The sequence below is a fragment of the Miniopterus schreibersii genome (assembly GCF_964146895.1).
Source record: "Miniopterus schreibersii genome assembly, chromosome: 13".
Taxonomy (NCBI): domain Eukaryota; kingdom Metazoa; phylum Chordata; class Mammalia; order Chiroptera; family Miniopteridae; genus Miniopterus; species Miniopterus schreibersii.
In genome coordinates this window covers 14,112,000-14,133,745 of record NC_138113.1, presented here as the reverse complement: position 1 = coordinate 14,133,745, position 21,746 = coordinate 14,112,000, and the positions used below count along the sequence as shown (strand labels likewise).

Sequence of the window (21,746 nt, the reverse complement as noted above, 5' to 3'; positions counted from 1 at the left end):
GACCTCGGGCTGGACGAGGTGCTTACTCACTGACCTTGCTCCGGGTTGGCGTGGATGACAGTTTCTGCTCCACGGGCAGGTCTCCAGCCTGCTGGGGCAGCTCAGGGCGCCTCTGGCCGCCTTGCTCTTGTTCCTCGGGGCCTGTGGTGGCTTCACCTGGCGTGAGCCTGGCCTCTCTCAGCAGCTGCATGTTCCGTGATGGGCCTTTTAGAAAAGCGATGTGTGAGAGGCTGGGGAGCCAGCGATACAGCATCGTATTAAGGGCTTTCCGCAGCTGGTGCTGGAACAAGCGTTAATGCGCATGTTTCATTCTTTCTAATTTTAACCTTCGTAATGAAAATGCTAATTAAATGAGAGCAATTACACCCCTGAGGCAGTTTCTTAGCGGCTCTCTAGCTTGTCCTTTTAGACCATCTTGGGCAGTGATTCCCAGAGTTCTGTATTTCACAGATCAGCAAAAAAAAAAAAAAAAAATTAAATTATGAGGTTGGGAAAAGAGGCAAAAACAGGCTTAGTACTGCCCAGTTTTTATTTTGCTAGGCAAGGGACATAAAAAATATTTCATAAAAGAAAGGAGAAGTTAATAGCCAGAATTAGGAAGATTTCTCAAGAAAGAACAGTAGACCTGGCACTGACATTTCCTGGCACCCCAGTGAAAACGTCGCCAGGGTCTGGCACAATCCTGGATGAGAGCAGCTGGCACCTCTGCTCCAGAACCAAGTTCAAAGTCTGGCCTCCTTGCCCCAGGGCTTGTCTGACACCCTGAGTCGGAACTAGCTTTAGCATGGGGGCGGGGATCTCCATGGCTTCTTCAAACAAAAGCCTGTGGTCATTTTGGACCTCAGCAGTGGGCCTCCTGCTTTCTCCAATAAACCTTTCCGGAAACCTCCCACCTTTGACGTGAATCAGGATTTGTGGTGCCAGGTGAGTTCATACCACAAGCAGCACCTGACCCAGAGAAGGCTTGAAGTCAGATGGTTCTTTCCTGGAAAGCAACTCACTCTTCCCTCCTATCCCCCAAGACTGAGCCTGGCCTAGACCCAGGAAATGGATGCTCAAAGCACAGGGAGCAAGTTTTCTAAGGGCAGCCAGTAGACAATGGGGGGGGGGGGGCACGGGACGGACGGACAGACGGATGGGGGAAGGGGGGGACAGGTTAGAGAGCAGGCAAAGAGGCTGCAAGCTGAGGTTGTTTCAAACGCTCTTTGGCATTTCACGGTATCTACTTGAGAGGCAGCCTGGCCAACAGAGGTTTGGGCACAGGGCCCTCCCACCCCAGAGGCACCAGGATGGAGAAGATGCGCGGGCCTGCGGGGGTCTCAGAGGACACTGAAAACCCCCTCCCCTCCCAGCTGTTTGGTTGAGAGTGCCCCGTTCCTTTGTCCCCGACTTTCAGTTTTCCTGACCAACAGGGAGAAATCCTGACCCTCCCAGGTTCTGGGAAAGGTATATGGAACTTCTGAAAACGTGAAAGTTATGCCTCACTCTTTTCTTCCTGTCACCAGCCCCTTGCTGATGTGCGATGGTGTTGTCTCCTCATGTCACCTCCTATCCCTGTTCCAGGCTCACAATTTGTTTGTAGTCCTTGCAAAACAGGGTGGGAAACAGGCACCTTTCTGTTCTTTTTCAGGGCGAGTTTTTCTCAGCATTTAAGCAGGCCTCCCGGAGAGAGGATGACATAGCCAAGGTGACCACGGGCATGAGAGTCCTGTTCGAGCCAGGAACCACACAGGTGAAGGAGCTGGCCCTGTGCTACGGCGGCATGGCCGACAAAACCATCTCAGCCCTAAAGACCACTCGGAAGCAGCTGTCGAAGTAAGAGCTGCGGGCAAAATGAACCCGCTGCCGCTGTGTGACTGCAGCTGCCGCTACTGTTGCTACTGCTGTTACCTTGGCTACTGCTCCTGCTGCGATTACTGCTAGTAATTATTACTGACAGCATTATGACTAACAGGATTGCTGGTGCCGTGCTGTTACTGTTGCTCCTCCTGCTGCTACTGTTGCTACTGCTACTACGATTACTACACAGCTACAACTATTGTAACTACTGATACTACTGCTGCTTCTACTACTATTACTAACAGTAGTATCACTGCTGTTGCTGCTACTGCTTCTACTACTACTACTAGTATTACTACTGCTTTTGCTATTACTGTTACTACTGCTGCTAATTCTACTATGACTATATTACTTCTGTTTCCACTATTACTATTGCTTCCACTAGGACTGCACTTGCCAATGCTGGAATTACTACTACCAGTATTGTTGCTGCTACTGTTACTATTGGTATTTCTACTTCTGCTATTACTCTTGCTACACTATTACTATGGCTACTATAGTTACTATGGTTACTATATGGCAGCAGTTGTACCAAGCACTTCACTGGCACTATCCTAGGTCATCCTTAGCATAACTGTATGGATTGATAAAGCTTAACGTTGGAGTTTGGTTCCAATTCTTGGCTCTGGCACTTACCAGGTGGGTAATATAATAAGTCAACTATGCCTCAGTTTTCTCCCTGGTAAAATGAGTATAAAATTTTTCGTACTACACTTTTTAATTTAAATTAAAAATGATGTTTCATAAAAAGCACTTAGGACATTATAAGGACTTAATAGACTTAACTATGATTTTCACGGTCTTTTAAAATTGTATCTGTTTTTAAAAGATGAGAAAACTGAGGCTCAGGGAAGTTAAGTAACTTGCCTAAAGTCACATAACTATGAGTCTCTGAGCCAGATTTTGAACCAAGGTTCACGCTGACCCTGAGGCCCTGTGCTCACCGCCCCGCACAAATGATGCTGAGGGCAGGGTAGGAGCGCTCGCCCATACCGCTCTCCCGGCAGTTTCTGGAACGAGAAGCTGCTGCAGGAGGTGTGTGCAGGCCTGGCGGAGGAGCTGCAGCTGGCCCCCGACGCCCCGGGGGGCATGGTGGACTTCCGGCGCACCCTCACCCTCAGCTTCTTCTTCAAATTCTACCTGACGGTGCTTCAGAAGCTGGGCAAAGGGCACCCGGAGGATGTGAGTGTGGGGCCCGGGCAAGGCGCAGACTCTGCGGCACTTTTGTTTGGGGATTTGGGAAGCTGGACTGGGTGAGACAGTGCTGTGGCCCAGGTGGTGAACTTGCTTCTTGCCTCTGGACATGAAAGGGCAGAGGAGCAAGGATCTGGGACACCAGGGATGGGGGCCAACTGGGTGGCTGAAAGGCAGAGCACTGGGCTGGAGTCAGGGGCATGGGCTCTTGTCCCAGCTGTTTCATTATCTCACTTGAGAACTTGAACAGGTCACAACTCTTTCCAAGTCTCAGTTATAAAATCTGCAAAAGGGGCGGGTAGACCAGGCGACCCTTCGGCAGTATAGCTGATGTAACCGTGGCTTTGTAGCTGGAATGGAAATGTGCAGTGTGATGGGAATGGAGAGCGTGGAATGGGACTGCGAGGTAGGGCGTCTATAGCCGCTGCAAGGATGTGCATTCAGGAGGGGGCGCTGGCCGACGTGGGGCCCAGCTTCCCGGATGGGTTCACCAACAAGCATGTGTTTTGCACATTTTAGACAGTACAACTGCACCGGGCACTTAGGGGGCAGCCTCGTGTGGGAGAGAACATGGTCATTGGAGGCCAGTCTAGTGTGACAACTGCGGAGATGGAGCCTGGGGGAGTAAAAGGAGGGAAGGTGTCACGGGGGGGGGGCAGCAGAGCAAAATTCCTCTTTTGAAAATATTCATGACACTTACTGTTTTCAGAATATAAAAGTAATAAAGACACTGTAGAAAACTTTAAAAAATACGGAATTGTGTAAAGAACAAATTGCTCTCAGATCCTAGAGAAAACCGCTGCTAGTATTTTTCCTTATGCCTCTGACCTCTTCCCTTCGTTTATCTGTCCTCCTGTCCCCTTCTGTTTGTCGGCTCCACCTCTCTCTCTATTCGTCCTTCCTTCTGTCCGTCGATATATCTATCATCTTACTATCTTTTGATCTGTACATATCGTTTTCTAAATAAATGTGGGGTCATGCTGCATATAGAGTTTTATTTCCCCCTTGATTCCATTGAGATTATATTGTGAACCTTTGCCATATCATTAACGATTTCCCACAATATTGGGAGAAAAAGGAAGACTTTCCCAGGAAGGCCGGGGAGGAGACTAGTCCACCGGAGAGGGCAGCATCGTAAGTGCCGGGAGGAGGGAGGCTGCCCGGTGTAGCAGGAAGGACGAGCTGCTTGTCGCGCCGGGGCACAGGTGGGGCCGAGAGGAGGCTGTAATTAGCTACTGAGCTGCAGAGCCCACGTGCAGGTGCAGAGGTGGATCCAGCCAGTACTAGAAGGAGTGTGAAATGAGAGGGGGACAGACAGGGTCGGGGGCAGTGATGGAGATAGTCAAGGTCGCCTCTGTCATCTTGCCTCCACAGAAGTGTGGTGAACTGGACCCCACCTTTGCCAGCGCCACCTTACTCTTTCAGAAAGACCCTCCGGCCAACATCCAGCTCTTCCAGGTGAGTGTGGACGGTGTCCGGCTAATGTCAGAGCCCTTGCAGACCACATCGTGATGCTGACCACTGGCAAAGCACTTACTCGAACTGCCCCTGACTGTTGTGCACAAGTATCCAGTGAAGAAAACGGGAGTTACGTGAATGTCAATGAGGCCATTTCCCCCTTACGCACCTAAATTTTTCTCTCGGGATTACTCTCGTCTAACCTGCAGTGGAATGTAGTGTTTGAGTGCGTGAACCCTGGGGCCGGGCTGCCCGGACTGGAATCTGAGCTCTGCCCACTCATCACCGTGTAACCTGGGACAAGTTCTCCAACTCCTCTGTGCCCCTTGGGCAAGCTGATTACGCCCACGGTGTGGTTAATGATGGCGCCTGTGTCACAGGATGGTTTTGAGGATTAAATGTGTTAGTAAAAGTAAACAGCTTAGATAGTTCCTGGCACATAGTAAACATTCAAGAAATATTAGCCATTACTATAATTACTTTGAAAAACACATAAAACAAAATGAATAGTTAGAACATTTTGAAAAATACAGAAAAGTATAAAGAAGAAAATAAAAATCACCCCAAATCCCACCTCTAAGAAAAAAAAATCATTATAGTTTTTTGTGTACTTTGCGTTTTTATGTATATATGGACATGTATATGCCATATTTGTAACACATGCTCTTCTTTTACTATGACATTGAAATCATTTTTACATACACACATACATATGTCTTATGTCCTGTTTTTACACTTAACATGAGCTTCCATCCTTCTAGTTAAAAGGCTTCAAAAGTATGTTGTCACAGTCGCAAACTATTCTATTACATGAGAGTAACGTAATTTATGCACCTAATCCCCAGTGACTGGACATCCAGGTTCCTCTTTTGCTTTTCCCCTATTCCTGTATGCGGCGGTCCTGTGACCACCGTCCCGATTACTTACCACGTGCCTTTCTGTTTCCTGCGCATGTTGCCCCCGTGCCCCCTCCATTCCCGCCCCTCAGGTTTGCTTTGCCACCTGGCCTGAAACTCCACGGTTTCCCTGGGCCTGTAGGAGAACAGTGCCCTCCAGAGCTCAGGCTGACTGGTGACCTTGCTATTCCAGGAGGTGCCCAAGGGTCAATCTGAGGAGGACATGGTGGGCCGGCCCCTGCCCCACCTGGCCGCAGCCATGCAGGCCTCCGGGGAGGCTGTGTACTGTGACGACATCCCTCGCTACGAGAATGAGCTGTCCCTCCGGCTGGTCACCAGCACCCTGGCCCATGCCAAGATCAAGTGAGTGTAGTGAATACACTGGGAGAGGAGGGCGCTGGGAGCACCCTGCCTGCCACCGGAGATGTACCTCTTTTGGCCTAGAGGGGAGATGGGGATCATCTTAAACTGCAGCCTGGAGAGGAGTGGGAGAGATTTGGGGCTCAGTGGTTCAGACTGTTGTAATTGATGAACTCTCCAGGCATTCTCCCTTTGAGGTCTGAATTATCTAATTATTCCCAGTGCCCTGCCATTCTGGGATAGAGTGGTACAGTCAGGGCCCTAACACACTCATTCTGGATGGGCATTAGCTGTGAGGTGGGTCTTAGCCAGCATTTAGAGCGCTGTTCACTATGACTTGGTCCCCTTGTACTCGGACACCAGAACAGGCCACAGCCAAGTCCATGAGGGCAGGCCTGCCTGGTCACCTCACCTTCCCAGCAGGACTCAGCACAGCAGCCTTCACATGCACATGGGAAGCATTTAATCAACACTTGCAGGATAGGACAGGACAGGACAGGACAGGATAGGATAGGAAGCAGAGAAGGGAGAAATCATGGTGGAGGAAAACTGTTGAAATGAGGACAAGGCAATCCAGTTGGGTGACGGGTCTTCCACTTGGGTCTTCTGCTGGCCCCTCACGCTGCTCATTCTTGCAGGTCCATCGACATTTCAGAAGCTCAGAAGGTGCCGGGGTTTGTTTGCTTTATCTCCGCCGATGATATTCCCGGGAGTAACAAAACTGGACTTTCCAATGATGAAACAGTCTTTGCAAAGGATAAGGTATGGCTTGGGTTTTTAAAATATGAAGTTAGTGGGACGAGTAAGTTTTAATTTGTGCGCATTCCTCCAAATCCCTCCCATTGTAAAGGTTATACATTTATACATGTTGTTGCCATCAACCAATTGGCCAGTATTCAGGGCAATCAGTAGGGGGACAGAATATGCTTGGTAGCACTTTCAGTTTCATGTTTACTTGTTTATTTAACTAATGGCCCCTGTTTGGACATGGTAGGATGACTCCATGCCAAAGTGGCATTAAAAAAAGGCTGGTGATTGTATTTGAAGTAACAATCAGGTCCTCAAGGGTACAATATTAAGTTCCTTTACAAAAAGAAAATAAAAATATATTAACGAACCAGATAGAAATAAACGAACCAGAAAGAAATCACAACATCACCACTATGTGTGTATTGATAATCCACTTATCTGAACGTCCAACTATTGATTTCAACTATATATGGAGTTCTGCCAAAAAACAAGTTTCCAAACATTCAAGACAGCTGCTACAAAATCCATATACTTACAGAGCAGTTCTCAAACAGTCACTTTATAATTCCAATACAGATCAAATGTTGCAAATGGGAAATGGGTCAGTATTGCTGAAGGGCAAGTTCACCTTATTATTGCTGTAAAAGAGAAGAAGTGACTATAGACCCAAGACACAAGGACCCCAGAGGGAGAGCATTTGATGGAAAAACAAATTGCTTTGCCAACTTCAAGAGCCCTAGGAGCACTGCTAGCATTGTGGTTAGTGAGAGTCATTCAGGATCAATAGCCATCACCCTAACCAATTAAGTCAATAACTTAACAGGGTGCTCAAGAAATAATTATCCGAGACAGGCATGCTAAGCATTGGTTCCTATTGTCAGAAACCTCATATTCCAACGTTTTGAGTTGGATAAATTTTTTGTCATTTATTTTTTGGGGGATGTTGAAAGAAAATGATCTCTGAAGGAGATTTATTAAGCTTTTATAGGAACTGAACTATTAAATGAAGAGAAAACAATAATCATTATTCTATAAATCTAACAAAAAACTAGTTTATGAGTCATTAAATTTAAGAACTAGCACTTGGAAACTACTGCTTCTGGGCATCTAGATGAATATAAGATATGATTGCTGCCTTTGAGGAGCTATTGGTATAAATCTAGGAAACAGAAGATAAAAGAGAGTGAGGTGATGGAAAAGAAATAAAACTGGGAGTCAGGGCCTCAGATGTAATCGTGGTCTGGTCACAAGCCAGTTGTGATCTTGCTGCCTGGGTCTCCATCTCTTTGTATGAAGAGTAGGGGGTTGTAGCAGATCTGAGGTGACAGACACAGGCCATGAGGCCACACCTCCCATTCTGCTGCTCATGGCAGACGTGACTGATCAGTCCCCACATTCTTTCCTGGGCCGCTTCTCAACAGGCTGTCAGTCACAGGACTGGCCCTGGAGATGCAGTGAGTTTGCCATCCTGACGCTAGTCATCTCCAAGTTCCATTCTACTTCCACAGGTTCTAAACATGGATGAAAGAGCAGAACCCAAATAAGAGAATGAGGGAAGGGAAAGGCCCCAGGGCATTCCTAAGACGTGCCTTCATAGGAAATTGTGGGGGCAGGGGCCTTCCTTTTGGCCATTCTGAACAATCCAAAATAACTGGCTTTTTGAGGAGCTTTGTGATGTTCCTCAGTAGCCTGGCTCTGCTCCTAGGTGACTTGCGTTGGGCACATCATTGGCGCTGTGGTCACTGACACCCCAGAGCACGCCCAGAGAGCAGCTCAAGGCGTGAAGATCACCTATGAAGAACTTCCAGCCATTATCTCCATCGAGGTAAGAAGAGCGGGCTGCCTGTGGAGAGGGGCAAGCGCCCTGTCTCTGGGAGCACACTGTGTAGGGTCCTCTAGAGGAGATTCGAGCAGCAGGTGGGGTTTGACTAGATAGGTTTTAAAATCTCTTCCAGCCCTGGGGTTGTGTGGGCCCGTGAAACCTTCCCCGTCGCGAGCCTAGACTCAGTCCGCTAGCGGCCGCACTGAGTCCCTCCTCCCCGCTTTCAGCTCCACGTGGGTCCTTGAGGGATTCTCTGCTTTTCCTCAAGGCCTAAAGTTGTCCAGCTCTAGGGAAGGAAAGGGAGGAATGTGACTTTCTGGCAACACACGAGCTTACTTTAAATCTGTATGAGAGGCTTTTAGAAACACCTATGTGAGAAGAGAGGCGACAGTTCCCACACTGGGAGACCACCTTCCTCCCTCTGAAAGTCAAGTTGCTAAGCTTCTTTTTGATCCTCAGGATGCGATAAAAAACAACTCCTTTTATGGAGCCGAGCGGAAGATCGAGAAAGGAAATCTCAAGAAGGGGTTCTCAGAAGCAGACAACGTTGTTTCAGGTACAGCCCCACAGTGCCGCGGTGGGCACGGGCCAGCCCTGGTTTGTGAACGAAATTAAAGCGCTGCACCCCGAGCCCCGGGGCAGGGAAGTGGTTTCCTGTCCTTCCCAACAGAAGAGTTCCTCTGGTGTTTGTAACAAAACGGTAGACAGTTGGCTGGGAGAGAACTTCAGTCACCTTCATCTCCACTGTCCTGGCTCTAGGCGGGATGCCTAAGTGATTCTAGAGAGGTTCCCGTGCTCCGGATTTGGAAGCCTGTCTAGGGAGGTAACGGCCACAGATGCCTGGCCAGCCACACGGCCTCCCGGCGCCCCCGGCCCCCCGAAGGCAGGCCTCACCCGTCCCAGCCGGTGCCGCCCCCCCCCCCCCCCCCCCCGCCGTGAAACCAGGCGCGCAGGTCTCAGCCCAGCGCGAAGCTGCTGCTAAGACCACTTCTGTCATTTTCTTCATTGTCTGTTGTGCGTCGCTAAGTCACTAGTAAGTTAACTCACTCACTGGCCCGAGAGCTTCAGTTCTGAAAGGTATTTTTAGCTTTCTGATCACATCTGTGGATTCTTTCATCTTTTCCAAAATTTTCAGTAATAGTTTGAAACTCCTCAATCCCACTGGCTGCGGCATGAAGAGAGCTTCGTGCCTGGTGCACTTCAGTGTCATACTAGTGTCTCTGTTGGGGCGAGGGGCTCAGCTCCCCGATTACCAAGGTGGAGACCCTTTTCCACACCAGTTGGGAACCTGGAGATTACCTGTGAACAGCTGGTTCTTGCCTTGGGCACTTGGCAAGAACTTGCCCCCTCTGCAGCAGCAGGCTCACTTGGGGGGACTCCTTGCTTCCCCAGGCGAGTTGTACATTGGCGGCCAAGAGCACTTCTACCTGGAGACGAACTGCACCATCGCTGTCCCAAAAGGCGAGGCAGGGGAGATGGAGCTCTTTGTGTCCACACAGAACACCATGAAGACCCAGGTCGGTGTCCTGCTCAGGGGCCTGGGGAGGGCACTGGGGAGCTCCTGGCATTGTGGGAATTGGGAAGAGGGAGACCTGGGCTGGTCCAGAAGGGATTTGGAGAGTAGTGGTCCTGGACCAGACCCTGTCACCTACAAGCTAGTGTAACTGCGCGTGTTATGTTATCTTTCTCTTCTATAAACGAGGGCCTGGTGGGGCTGTAATGATTAGATGAGGTTTAGTACTTGGCTAGAGCCTAGTGTTAGCTATAATGATTCCAGTGCTATATGACCTTGGTCACATCGTATTTGGCCTCAGCCTCCTCATCTGTTGAAGGTTGGGTAAGTGATAGCCACAGGGACCACTAAATTATCTGCCACTGCTCAAATAGTCCTTGTTTCACTACGCCTGTAATGTGGATCCCAGTGTGTTTAGCAGCCGGTTCTACCCTCATGACCCGCCATTTCCTGGCCTAATGGATGAGTTTTGCTCTGAAAGTGAGCTGTGACTAGCTGCTTGCCCCTCTGGTTAAAAGCAAGTGTCTGGATTCAGTCTGCAGTGACCGATGAGTGTTGGACCCCAGCACCACTACCCAAGGGGCAGCACTGGGAGGGTCGTGGATTCTCAAACCTGGGAATTTCAGAATTTGCAGCAGTAATTAGGCCTGTGCATATGAGGCAGGCTCTGGGTCAAGGCTGAAGCAAGTCCAGATGATGTGTTCAGAGCAAGTGTGTTTTCTTTTGCCCACAGAGCTTTGTTGCAAATATGTTGGGGGTTCCAGCCAACCGGATCACAGTCCGAGTGAAGAGAATGGGAGGAGGCTTTGGAGGGAAGGAGACCCGGAGCACCGTGGTGTCTACGGCAGTGGCCCTGGCTGCATACAAGTGAGTCAGTCCTCCTAGTGGGCTCTGGGAAGAATAAGGCTACCTCTGCCGGGAAGACTTTCTGGATTTCCCCCTTTGGGAAATAGATTCTCCTTGCTTTGCATTTTCATGGCCTTCTGTTTTTAGAACTTCGGGGCATAAGGGTGAAGTTAACACCACCTAGTTCTTCGGTGCATGTGTCCATATCTGTCCCCCCTACCTGGCTGTGAGGGCCCTGAGGCAAGGACACAGCTCACATCCTGTATTCCCCACCCTGTCTGGCCCAGTGCGTAGACAGCAAAGCAGCCCAGCTTGGGACTGCTGAGTGTGCCAGGTGGAGAAAGGACACGTCTCTGCTGGCTTCACCCTCGAGACTCACAGGGCTGGGTTGCTGCGGAGACCCCAGTTTTCTGACCCTCTGGTGTCTCCCCCAGGACCGGCTGCCCCGTGCGCTGCATGCTGGATCGCAGCGAGGACATGCTCATAACTGGCGGCAGACACCCCTTCTTGGCCAGATACAAGGTTCCAAATGTTGGGAGTGGTGCCAGGGCAGGCGGGGTCATCCCATTAGGATGGACTCTCACTTTCCTTATGACTCTCTGTAGAAGTTCAAAGAAATAGCCACAAGAGATGTTCAAATCGGCCAACAGCAGCACAGAGGGGCTGTGCTGTGGGACGCTGGCGGGTGATGTTGGAAGGTGGTGCTCACAGCTTTTGCGAATTTGGTTTTTGTCCACTCAGGCTCGGAAACATGACTTGTTAGCAGACCTGGGGGAATCCTTCCTGGAGAATGGCCTAATGGTCACATGTCCCCAGGTTGATGTGAAAGTCAGAATGACTGCTTAGTAATTCACAATGAGAATTAAAACTTCTCAGGACCTGGACAGGCACAAGTTGTCAGGGGAGGGCACTTGCTCTGCCAGACCACGTGTGGCTGGGCACTGCCCAATTTCCCTGTAAAATATGCCCTTTTCTGGGCTACTGTGGGTGACCAGTTCCTGTTCTGGCCCTGCATCCTGCTCCCTTACACACCAGCACCACCTTACAGGTTCCAGTCTAGCTCTCTAACGCTGGGCACCCTCCCTCTCCACAAGCTGGCTTTGAACATCCCCCCTCTTCTCACTGTTTCATCACTGAACTCCCCAAAACAGATTATATTTCTCTTATTTCCAAATTCTTATGGAATCAAAGAAAGGAACTTGGTGTTTGTGGGTCCCGGTTTTCTCCCTTATGAAATGGCCCTAAGGGTTTGTTTCGATGATTACGTAAGCTGAGGGATGTCAGAGCACGTGAAGCTCTTGCAACCTGTAGCTTTTATTGTTTGCTGGTCAAAAGCTACGAGGGGAGACTCCAGTCTCTTTCCCGGTTTCTGTTCCTAGCCCTCTCCCTGCTCTATCATGACCAGCACTCTCTTTCCTCTCTCCTCACTCCCTGTGGTGGAACCAGAAGCCAGGAGTAGGTAGGAGGGAGGAGGAGTGTGGGGAGAAGGTGTTTCAGGGGGGAGCCCAGGGTGCATCCCCGGGGACGTGTCAGCTCCTCTCTTCTGGCTCTGGTGATGTCTTATGCTCACTGTTTTTCTGGTGTGGTGTCTTGCTCTTTCTGTTTCCTTCAGGTAGTAGTGTAAGTGGGAGGGGAGAGGTAGAGACGGATAGACGGACGGGTGTTGAGAAATGGCTCTCCTCCTCAGGTTGGCTTCATGAAGACAGGGAAGATTGTGGCCCTGGAGGTGGAGCACTACAGCAATGCAGGCAACACCTTGGATCTCTCTCAGGGTGTAAGTGGGACCTCCTCCTGCATCTCGGGGTGACTAGGCAGTCAAGGGCATGCCCCACAGCCCGTTCACACAGCCAGGTACAGGCCTCCTCCATGCTTGCCTGTTATTGTTGGAATAGCTTCCCAGCTGGTCCCCGCCTTCGGGTTCTCCATCCTTGGTTAATCTCTAAAGCACACAGATAGTCATCTTACTTCTGTAATTGGAAGCTCATCCTTCTCTTGCAAGGTATTTTAACAAGCAAGCAACATTAGTTACAAAGCTTTACATACAGTACAGTGACATGTGTATGTGTGCACGTATGTATAATGCTGTGCATGGAAAAGTCTGAAAGAGATACACCGAACAGTGATTGGATAGACATGCACTGTAATTTATTGAAATATAATTTACATACCATGAAGTCCACCCATTTGAATGATATAATGTCATGGTTTTTAGTAAATTTAAAGTCATGCACCATTATTATTATTTTCAAATCTTTTTTTTATTTAAATATATCTTTATTGATTTCAGAGAGAGGAAAGGAGAGGGAGAGAGAGAGAGAAACATCAATGATGAGAGAGTCATTGATCAGCTGCCTCCTACACGCCCCCGACTGGGGATCGAGCCCGCAACCCAGGCATGTGCCCTGACCGGGAATCGAACCCCGATCTCCTGGATCCTAGGTCGACGCTCAACCGCTGAGCCATGCCCGGCCGGGCAGTCATGCACCATTATTACAATCCAGTTTGTAACCATTTCTGTCACCTCCAAATGACCTCTTGTGACTATTTGCAGCCACTCTTGTTCCCATGCCCAAGCCCAGATGCCCAATAGTCCACTTTCAGTCTTTACAGAATCATACACTATGCAGCCTTTTGTGTCTGGCTTTCTTCTCTCTGAATAATGCCTCTGAGGCTCATCCATGTTATAGCACACGTCATCCCTTCATTCCGACTTATTGATGAGTCGTATTTCCTGATACAGATAGACCATATTTGGTTTTCTGTTCACCACTTGAGGGACATCTGGGTTGTTTTCAGTTTTTTAGCTTTTATGGATAATACTGCTTTGAACATTCCCGTGCGAGTCTTGTATAGACATGTTTTTGTCAGTTTTGAAAATTAACTAAGTTACCTTGGTGGTACTCCTTTAAAAATTTTTTTTTTTAAAATCTTAATTTTATAACATACTAGCTACCTGTGCATAGATTCTTGTTATAAAGAAAAAGTAAAATGTTACAGGAAAAGCAGAAGTTCCTCCCTGTCTGCCCCCCACTCGGGGCTTTCTAATTAGCTCAATTAGGAAACTTCACACCTGAGATCTGGTGTAAAAACTGTTCAAAAAGGGAAAGTTTTTTAGCATTTTTACCACTTATAACATTGGCTTCTTGGTGGTGTAGAAAAATCAGGTTGAAAAAGATGTACTACTTGTCCCCAAAGATCTTACAAGCTCTTAAATTCAATCCAGCAAATATTTATAGAGCGCCTAGGGTGGCATCATGAAGAAGCATATGGCATCGCTTCTGCCCCCGGGAAGTTCACAGCATGGTGGGGAGACAGTAACAGGCAAAAGGAAATAAAAGTGCAAGTTGACAGAGTGCTAAAGAAAAGCAAAAAGGGAATTAATTGAGACATACAAAAACTTTCAGACGACTAGGACTGAAATAATTAGGCGCCAAAAGCAACCTGTGGGAAAGAGGCTATACGTGAGGAAGAAAAGCTAAAGCCGAAATGAGACAAATAAAACCTGCCATCGATGGCTTCAGAGAGATGAGTTGTCACACCTGGAAGAAAGTACAGTCAGAGAATAAAGATGAAGTCTTGTGAATTAAAACCGTGGGAGCAGAAGGTATGAAAGAAACTCAAGGTGCTCTCCCCCCAAAAGAGAAAATGTGGTGGAAAACCAGGAAAGAAAAACACAGAAATATTCGCGGACCAGTCGGAAGACCCATGTCGTAGAACTTCCAAAAAAGAAAGAATGGAAATGAGAGAGAAGGAAGCTTTCCAGAAGTAATTCAAGCAGTTTCCCCCACTGATGAGCATACATTTTTAAGCTGACCTAGTAATAAGTGCACGTAAAACTAAGCAAATGGAAAAATGAAAGACAAAATTCATTAAGTCCGGGGGAAATGTTAGCAAGCAAGAGAAGTAATCACGGTCTTACCTGGTTCAGCTGTGAGTGATTTCACAGAATAACGTTAACCTGACTGTCGGTCAGGCTGAAATAGGGCCGTAGGGGGAGGATGGCGCGCATTCAGGGGGGGGGCGAGGCGGGAACTAAATCCTGGGAGTCTGAAGAAGTCAGAAGTGACAAGATAAGCAGGTTTCTTGGAAATGTGGAGTTAATGAAGCAGCTGACAGTGAGCCGGAGAGTCGCTTGTTTCTGGGGAGTGGAAGGAAGGTGGAGGGGCCGCTCTGTTGAACAACCCGATTTAGGGAAGCATTGGCCTCTTGAATCCACTTGCAGTCCAACTTTTTTTTTTTTTTTTTTAAATATATCTTTATTGATTTCAGAGAGAGGAAAGGGGAGGGAGAGAGTTAGAAACATCAATGATGAGAGAGTCATTGATGGAGCCCGCAACCCAGGCATGTGCCCTGACCGGGAATCGAACCCCGATCGCCTGGATCCCAGGTCGACGCTCAACCGCTGAGCCACGCCCGGCCGGGCTGTAGTCCAACTTTAATGGGAATAAAACCACTTTACAACTAATTAATAAAGTCGCCTTTTTTTTTAAAGAGGCACGTGATCAGTTCTAACTCGAGGGCCTGGGAAGGGCTCCCCCAGAGGAATGGGGGTTTCGCAGGCAGATGGTGGGGGGGCATGACAGGTGAGAGGAACATGGACTCATAAGGAGGGTGATCAGCGTGGGGAAAGGCCCCAAAGCGCCCGGACCCCGTGCCGGAGGTGTGCAGACGTTACTCTGGGGACACTACGTGCAGGTCTTCGGAGCGCTTGACCTGGTGTGACCCAGAAGCTCAGCGTGAGGTGTAGGTGAGGGGGAGGCACGGGGGGGGGGCGCAGGAAGGAGGCCGCTGCCACATCCAGAGGGGGGACACGCGTGGGCCTGAGGAGCCCTGGACGGTGGGGCTGGGAAAGGCGGGGATCCAAGGGAATCAGCACCCCGCTCTCTCCCATTTTGGTTTCCTCTGCTTCAGATCATGGATCGCGCTCTATTCCACATGGACAACTGCTACAAAATCCCCAACATCCGGGGCACCGGGCGGCTGTGCAAGACCAACCTGCCCTCCAACACGGCCTTCCGGGGCTTCGGGGGGCCCCAGGGGATGCTCATTGCCGAGCACTGGATGAGCGAAGTCGCGGTGACCTGTGGGCTGCCTGCCGAGGAAGTAAGCTGGGAGTTTGGGGCACGAGTCAGAGGGGTTAGCTGACTTTGAGGGGACAGGGGCTTTGACTCTTGGGCATCTCCCCTGGGGGCAGAGGACAGGCAGGTGCTGCTGAGGGTGGGGGAATCTTACCTTTAGGCTTTGCCCCCCTCATCTGTTGCCACGGAAAAGTCCCCAGTGTCTCTCTCCTTGGGAAGGTGCGGCAGAAAAACATGTACAAAGAAGGGGACCTGACACACTTCAACCAGAAGCTTGAGGGGTTCACCTTGCCCAGGTGCTGGGACCAATGTCTAGAGAGCTCTCAGTATCACGCTCGGAAAAGCGAGGTGGAAAAGTTCAACAGGTAGGCGCCCGGGGGGGGGGGGAGTCCATTCTGGTGCCCCCTGGGGTGTCAGATCCCGCAGGCATCACGGTGACTACACGCGCAGCTCTGAGGGTGCCTCGTGTCAGTTGTACAAAGCTGCCGCGTGAAAATGTGTTCAACCTGACATAAATGTGCTAGAGAGTATCCTGTGAGCACCTTTCTTTCTTCTCCAGGGAGAACTGTTGGAAAAAGAGGGGATTGTGCATAATTCCTACCAAGTTCGGAATATCCTTCCTTGTTCCTTTCCTGAACCAGGTAATTGCTTTATATGATTCTGTCCATCTCCGTGGGACCGGGCCCCCATTTCCCCTTCTTTGCAGGGGAAAGCCACTGCCCCGTAACGGAGCTGACCAGAGGGGCTCTTTGCTGTATCAATGAATGTGTACATCCTTTTGGGTCTAATATGTCACTGGACAGGGAAGGGAGCACGGCACTCAGGCCTGGGGTCAAATTCTAGACCTTACCTTTCCTGGTCGCAGGACCATGGACAGGGACGCTGGCTTTCTGATCCTGTTTCTTCATCTGTGAGAGAGAGAAAGACATTTGACCTCCCTCCCTCTGAGCATGGGAGGCAGAGAGAGAGAGAGATGAAAAATTTTTGCCAAGTGCCAAAGGGCTATTGAATTAAATCGTGAGATTGATGCTGCTTTAATTTTTGTCTGGGGTTTATATCCAAAATGGTTCTGCTGGTTCTCCTTTCCCTGGGCTGCTGTACCTTTTGTCTCAAGTCTTAAGATGAACTAGGATTGACTAAGTTTTGTGTCTGGTGTCTTCTTTCCACAGGGTGGAGCCCTGATCCATGTGTACACAGACGGCTCTGTGCTGCTGACCCACGGGGGCACAGAGATGGGCCAAGGCCTGCACACCAAGATGGTCCAGGTGAGCGGCCTGGGGACTGTGGTCTCTGTGAGAGGAGATGCTGGGAGAAGCTGAGGGGTGGGACATCCAGGGAGCAGAATCAGGCCTCTGCCCCGGCCCTGGCTCTGCTGCTCATTTAAATGTGACCTTGAGCAAGGGTTTCCTTATTTGTGCAAAGGGGTTGCCACGTGACCTCTGAGGTCACTTCCGTTACCAACATTCTGGGGCTCTGAGACTATGTGTAAGGGGCGTATGTTGTATGTATAAAGGTAGCTGAAGACTCCTCTCAGTGGAGCTGGATGGTGGAGCTGGTTAGAATGGCCACAACTGCTTGGCTCCTGGGGACTGGCCAAATTGGATTTTTTGAAAATAAAGCTTAGCTTTAACTGGCACTTTAAAAAAATTTTTATTTTTCAATTACAGTTTACATTCAATATTATTGTGTATTGGTTTCAGGTGTACAGCACAGTGGTTAGACAATTCTATACGTTACAAAGTGCTCCCCCCAACATTTCCAGTGCCCGCCTGCCGTCACACATAGTTACTGTAACATTACTGACTATATTTCCTATGCTGTACTTTATATCCCCCCGGCTATCTTGTAACTACCAACTTGTTAAAAGGCACTTTTAATCACCGTGAGGTTTAAAAAGTTTTTCTCTAACGAAACCATTTCCTAAAGTGCTGCTTCAAGTTCAGGCAGACGTGAGAGCATTCCGGGCTCAGTGGAATTATAGTTTACAAAACTGTCTTCTCCCCTATACCTGTGAACCTGAATCCTACCTTGGGGAAGAAGCAGCCAGGCCCTGGGCTCACCCCTTCCCTAAAGGGCGATGTTATCTTTCTCCACAGGTGGCCAGCAAAACTCTGAAAATCCCCATCTCTAAGATTTATATCAGCGAGACCAGCACCAGTACAGTGCCCAACACCTCTCCCACGGCCGCCTCTGTCAGCACTGACATCAACGGACAGGCCGTCTACGTAAGGAACCTCGGGAACCGGCAGAGCCGAGGGCCAGCCCAGGACTTTGGGTCCAGAGAGTCCCCGGGGTGGGAGCCGGCATGGTCCTTGCAGGCTCTTTGGCTGTGACCATGCCTTTGGCTCTCTTATCCAGGAGAACTCTGCTCTTCAAATGCTGAGCTAAAAGAGAGGCCCAAGGACCACAATCACTCTATCGGAATCAGGAAGGATGAGTGTAGGAGGGGAGGAGAGTTGGTGAAGTGCAGGGGGTTCTGGGAAGACATACTCTTGGTGTGAGAACCGGTCATTGGACAATGGACTGAAATTGGAATCTACTGTGGGGTTGGCCAGGTCAGACCTACTTGCTTCTCCCACGTGGAGGACACCGTCAAACAAAGGAGTTTGATGGGAGAAGCCACCTCCTTAGGTGCCTTCAAACATTTCACCCGCTGTCAACTTAAGAATTGGGTCAGGAAGTGCTCTCCAAGCAAAGGACAGTGGTGGTCCCTTGGGAAGGGTCTAGTGGTTTCCACCCTTGGTGATTTCTTAGAGGGTGACAGGACTTTGCGTGGCACCCTGGGCACAAGATCACTTGGAGGTGGCTTTGTGGAGGCCCTCAGGTTGTCCCTGTCTGGGGCATGCAGAGGGCTGACGTGCCTGGTGTGTGGTGGATGTTCTCTTTAGGAAGCTTGTCAGACCATCCTGAAGAGGCTGGAACCCTTCAAGAGAAAGAATCCCAATGGCTCCTGGGAAGACTGGGTAAGTCTGAGCTGATCCAACTTGCTTTTGCAAATGCGAGTGAAATGAAGAGCAGGGCCTCTGTCCCCACCCTGGGCAGGAATAGGAGATGGTGATCTAGTTCATACAGCGAGGTACCAAATGAGCAATACAGAGAGTTGCTGTTATAATGGCCAGGACAGGGAATAATTACCGAGGTGAGGCAACTGGAGAGGCAAGCCTGAGCTGGTTGTTGAGGGAAGCAAAGGATTTGGATCGATAAGGCAGAAGAACTGCATATACAAACATGCCTGGGTATGGGGACATGGGAGGGTTGGGAGAGAGTGAGCCCTTGAGTTTGGCTGGAGTGGCAATGGTGTGTGTGCCACACCAGAGAAGACTGGGGTCGTCAGCATCAGGTATTGGCTCTGTAGGCAAGGGGAGTCATCGAAAGCTCTAGAGTAGGAGAGCGCCACGGACAGTGCGGCATGTTAAGATGATCACTCCGGCTGGGCTGGGTTGTGCAGCAGGTGGGGGAGGCGCCTCGAGGCTGGAAGATCTGTTAGGAGACAGCTGTAGTGTTCCAGGCTTCGATGCCAAGGACCTGATGGAGGGGCGGCGGTGAGAGTGCCAGGGGCGGGGTGGGAGTGAGTCACCGGTAGAGTGTTGGCCAACTTCCAGGTGTGGGCGATGAGCTTATAAAAGTTCAGTGCTGGGCCGGGGTCACTGGGGACCATGGCCACCCCTTCCTGATGGCCATTTCTTCTCCCCAGGTCGTGGCTGCCTACCAGGATGCAGTGAGCTTGTCCGCTACTGGGTTTTACAGGTATGTACGGTGGCATCTCCCCATCTCACACTGTGCTGCCATCCTGGCCTCCCGGGTCCCTTCCAGCACTGAACTCTGTCAGCCTGTGGTCAGGAGAGGGCACTTCCACCAAAGCTTTTATGTCTTCAGTGGACGTCCACTCATTTCAACTTAAACACGCTCTAAAATACATGGGCTCACCAAGCTACGTGCCAACGAGCAGCCATATCAGAGACCCCATTCTGGCTCTGGTCTTAGTGGACTGTTGCCCTTGGGGAACAGTGATTCCCTCTGAACCTGTTTCCCCGTTTATGACAGAGTGGGACATTACCGACGTCCTCCGTCAGCGCTCCCCTGTGAGAAGCAGGGGCGTCCGTGTTCTGAGTTACCATGTGTGTTATTTTGTACTATGCATCGGATTTCTTTACGGAGGCTTTCCTTGTGAAGAATGAGAGGATTGAGAGCACAAGGTCTTATTACAAAATGCGACATTCAGCAGAACTTAAAGTGAGATTTAGAAAAGAACACGTATCTTCTGCAACTTTAAAATTCAGTAGCTGCATGAAGAGCTAGACACTGCCCATTTGATTTAGAAACTGAAAAGATAGGATCGTATTGACTGTCAGCCATATGCTTTAGCTTTCTCTGGGAGATTTCACTAGGACCTTTTCTCTCACAGATCAGTGGGTTTGGCAAACAGTTCCATGTTGGCTTCAAAAGGTTTTTTTTTACATATATGTATATTTATTTTTTAGGCAAAGTAATGTTTTGCCAGTGCTCCCCGGGTTATGTAATATTTGACCTACACAAACAGAAACTAGTGCAGATTTTGTCATAAATTTCCATTTCATTTTTGGAGTTAGTAAACTGGGGTAATATCCCGGAACGCCCAGGTGACGGTGGCAAAGCCAGAGATCAAAGACAGTGATCGTTTCTTCTGGGAGATGCCTTCTCTCTTAGCCCTGCATTGGCTTTCTTCTCATGCAGATTCTGATCCCATCAGCTCATGTTATTTTTGTGTCATGTCTAGAATAACATAGGTACAGAGTACTGTAAATCCTAGTGTGAGGACACACACGCATATATATATATGACTCATGCAAAATTAGAATTGTGTAAGATACTCAGGATCGAAAATGAAAAAAAAAGGTATAAGAGAGCATCTGCTTTTATTAATCACACTTTCCTTAGAGCATCTGTTCACATTTAGAGGGGACCAGTAGGTGAGGGGTAATGCAGGCAAGTGGCTGCTTAAAGATGCTCCCGGCTGGCATGAGATTCTGATCTTGTTCTCGGTCCCCTGGAGGGAGGCGAGCAGCGCTGTGGGCAGGTGAGCCCGCGCCAACAGCCGGGGAGTCAGCACAGGGGCGTTGGTTCTGAGGCCTTGAATTCTAGCTCATAGATACTTTGGGGTGTGACTTTCACATCCTTCTTGTGGGACAAGCCATTTGCGTGTGTATGGGGGGGACATAGTCACCTGAATACACGTGCACTGTATTCTCTCTTCTCCCCCAGAACACCCAACCTTGGCTACAGCTATGAGACCAACTCAGGGAACCCCTTCCACTACTTCACCTACGGAGTGGCTTGCTCTGAAGTGGAAATTGACTGCTTAACAGGGGACCATAAGGTAAGAAGTTCGCAAAACTTCAGTACTACGGGGGAAAAAGGAGAGGAACAACTGAATTGCAATACCAAGAGATAAGCTCTGTGGTTGGGAAAATAATAACTTATATCAAGACCTGGCAAAGTTTCTATAAAGGACCAGAGAATAAAAACTTTAGTAAGGCTTCCTGGACCACAAACATGCTGCCTCAACTCTTTTTTTCAGTCTTTTAAAAAAATGTATCTTTATTGATTTCAGAGAGAGGAAGAGAGAGGGAGAGAAACATCAATGATGAGAGTCATTGATCGACTGCCTCCTGCAGGCCCCAACTGGGGACTGAGCCTGCAACCTGGGCATGTGCCCTGACGGGGAATCGAACCCCGATCTCCTGGATCCTAGGTCGATGCTCAACCGCTGAGCTTCGCCTGGGCAGGCAGATGCTGCCTCAACTCTTACCATTGCAGCGCAAGAATAGCCATGAACATACGGAAACAAATGAGCGTGGTTGTGCGCCCATAAAATGATACTGGTGCACACTGAATGTGAATGTCATGCAGTTTTCACACATCAGCATATATTCCTCTTTTTATTTTTGTCAGTTATATAATGACGTAAAAACAACTAGTAGCTCACTGGCTGTACAAAGACGGGGGACTGG

General features: G+C 49.3%; 1 protein-coding gene across 2 annotated transcripts in view; it reads left to right on the top strand.

The window, feature by feature from the left end:
• XDH (xanthine dehydrogenase) overlaps positions 1-21,746 on the top strand; it is a 48,058-nt gene that overhangs the window by 20,649 nt on the left and 5,663 nt on the right. For both annotated transcript variants that reach the window (XM_081156125.1, XM_081156124.1), the window contains exons 14-32: positions 1,631-1,815; positions 2,847-3,021; positions 4,408-4,491; positions 5,581-5,750; positions 6,386-6,509; positions 8,203-8,322; positions 8,779-8,875; positions 9,712-9,836; positions 10,566-10,699; positions 11,113-11,200; positions 12,366-12,452; positions 15,590-15,781; positions 15,976-16,121; positions 16,316-16,397; positions 16,926-17,021; positions 17,853-17,981; positions 18,645-18,719; positions 19,451-19,503; positions 20,998-21,112. In XM_081156125.1, the coding sequence (XP_081012251.1) occupies positions 1,631-1,815; positions 2,847-3,021; positions 4,408-4,491; positions 5,581-5,750; positions 6,386-6,509; positions 8,203-8,322; positions 8,779-8,875; positions 9,712-9,836; positions 10,566-10,699; positions 11,113-11,200; positions 12,366-12,452; positions 15,590-15,781; positions 15,976-16,121; positions 16,316-16,397; positions 16,926-17,021; positions 17,853-17,981; positions 18,645-18,719; positions 19,451-19,503; positions 20,998-21,112 (2,277 nt within the window). The remainder of the gene's footprint in view (positions 1-1,630; positions 1,816-2,846; positions 3,022-4,407; positions 4,492-5,580; positions 5,751-6,385; positions 6,510-8,202; positions 8,323-8,778; positions 8,876-9,711; positions 9,837-10,565; positions 10,700-11,112; positions 11,201-12,365; positions 12,453-15,589; positions 15,782-15,975; positions 16,122-16,315; positions 16,398-16,925; positions 17,022-17,852; positions 17,982-18,644; positions 18,720-19,450; positions 19,504-20,997; positions 21,113-21,746) is intronic.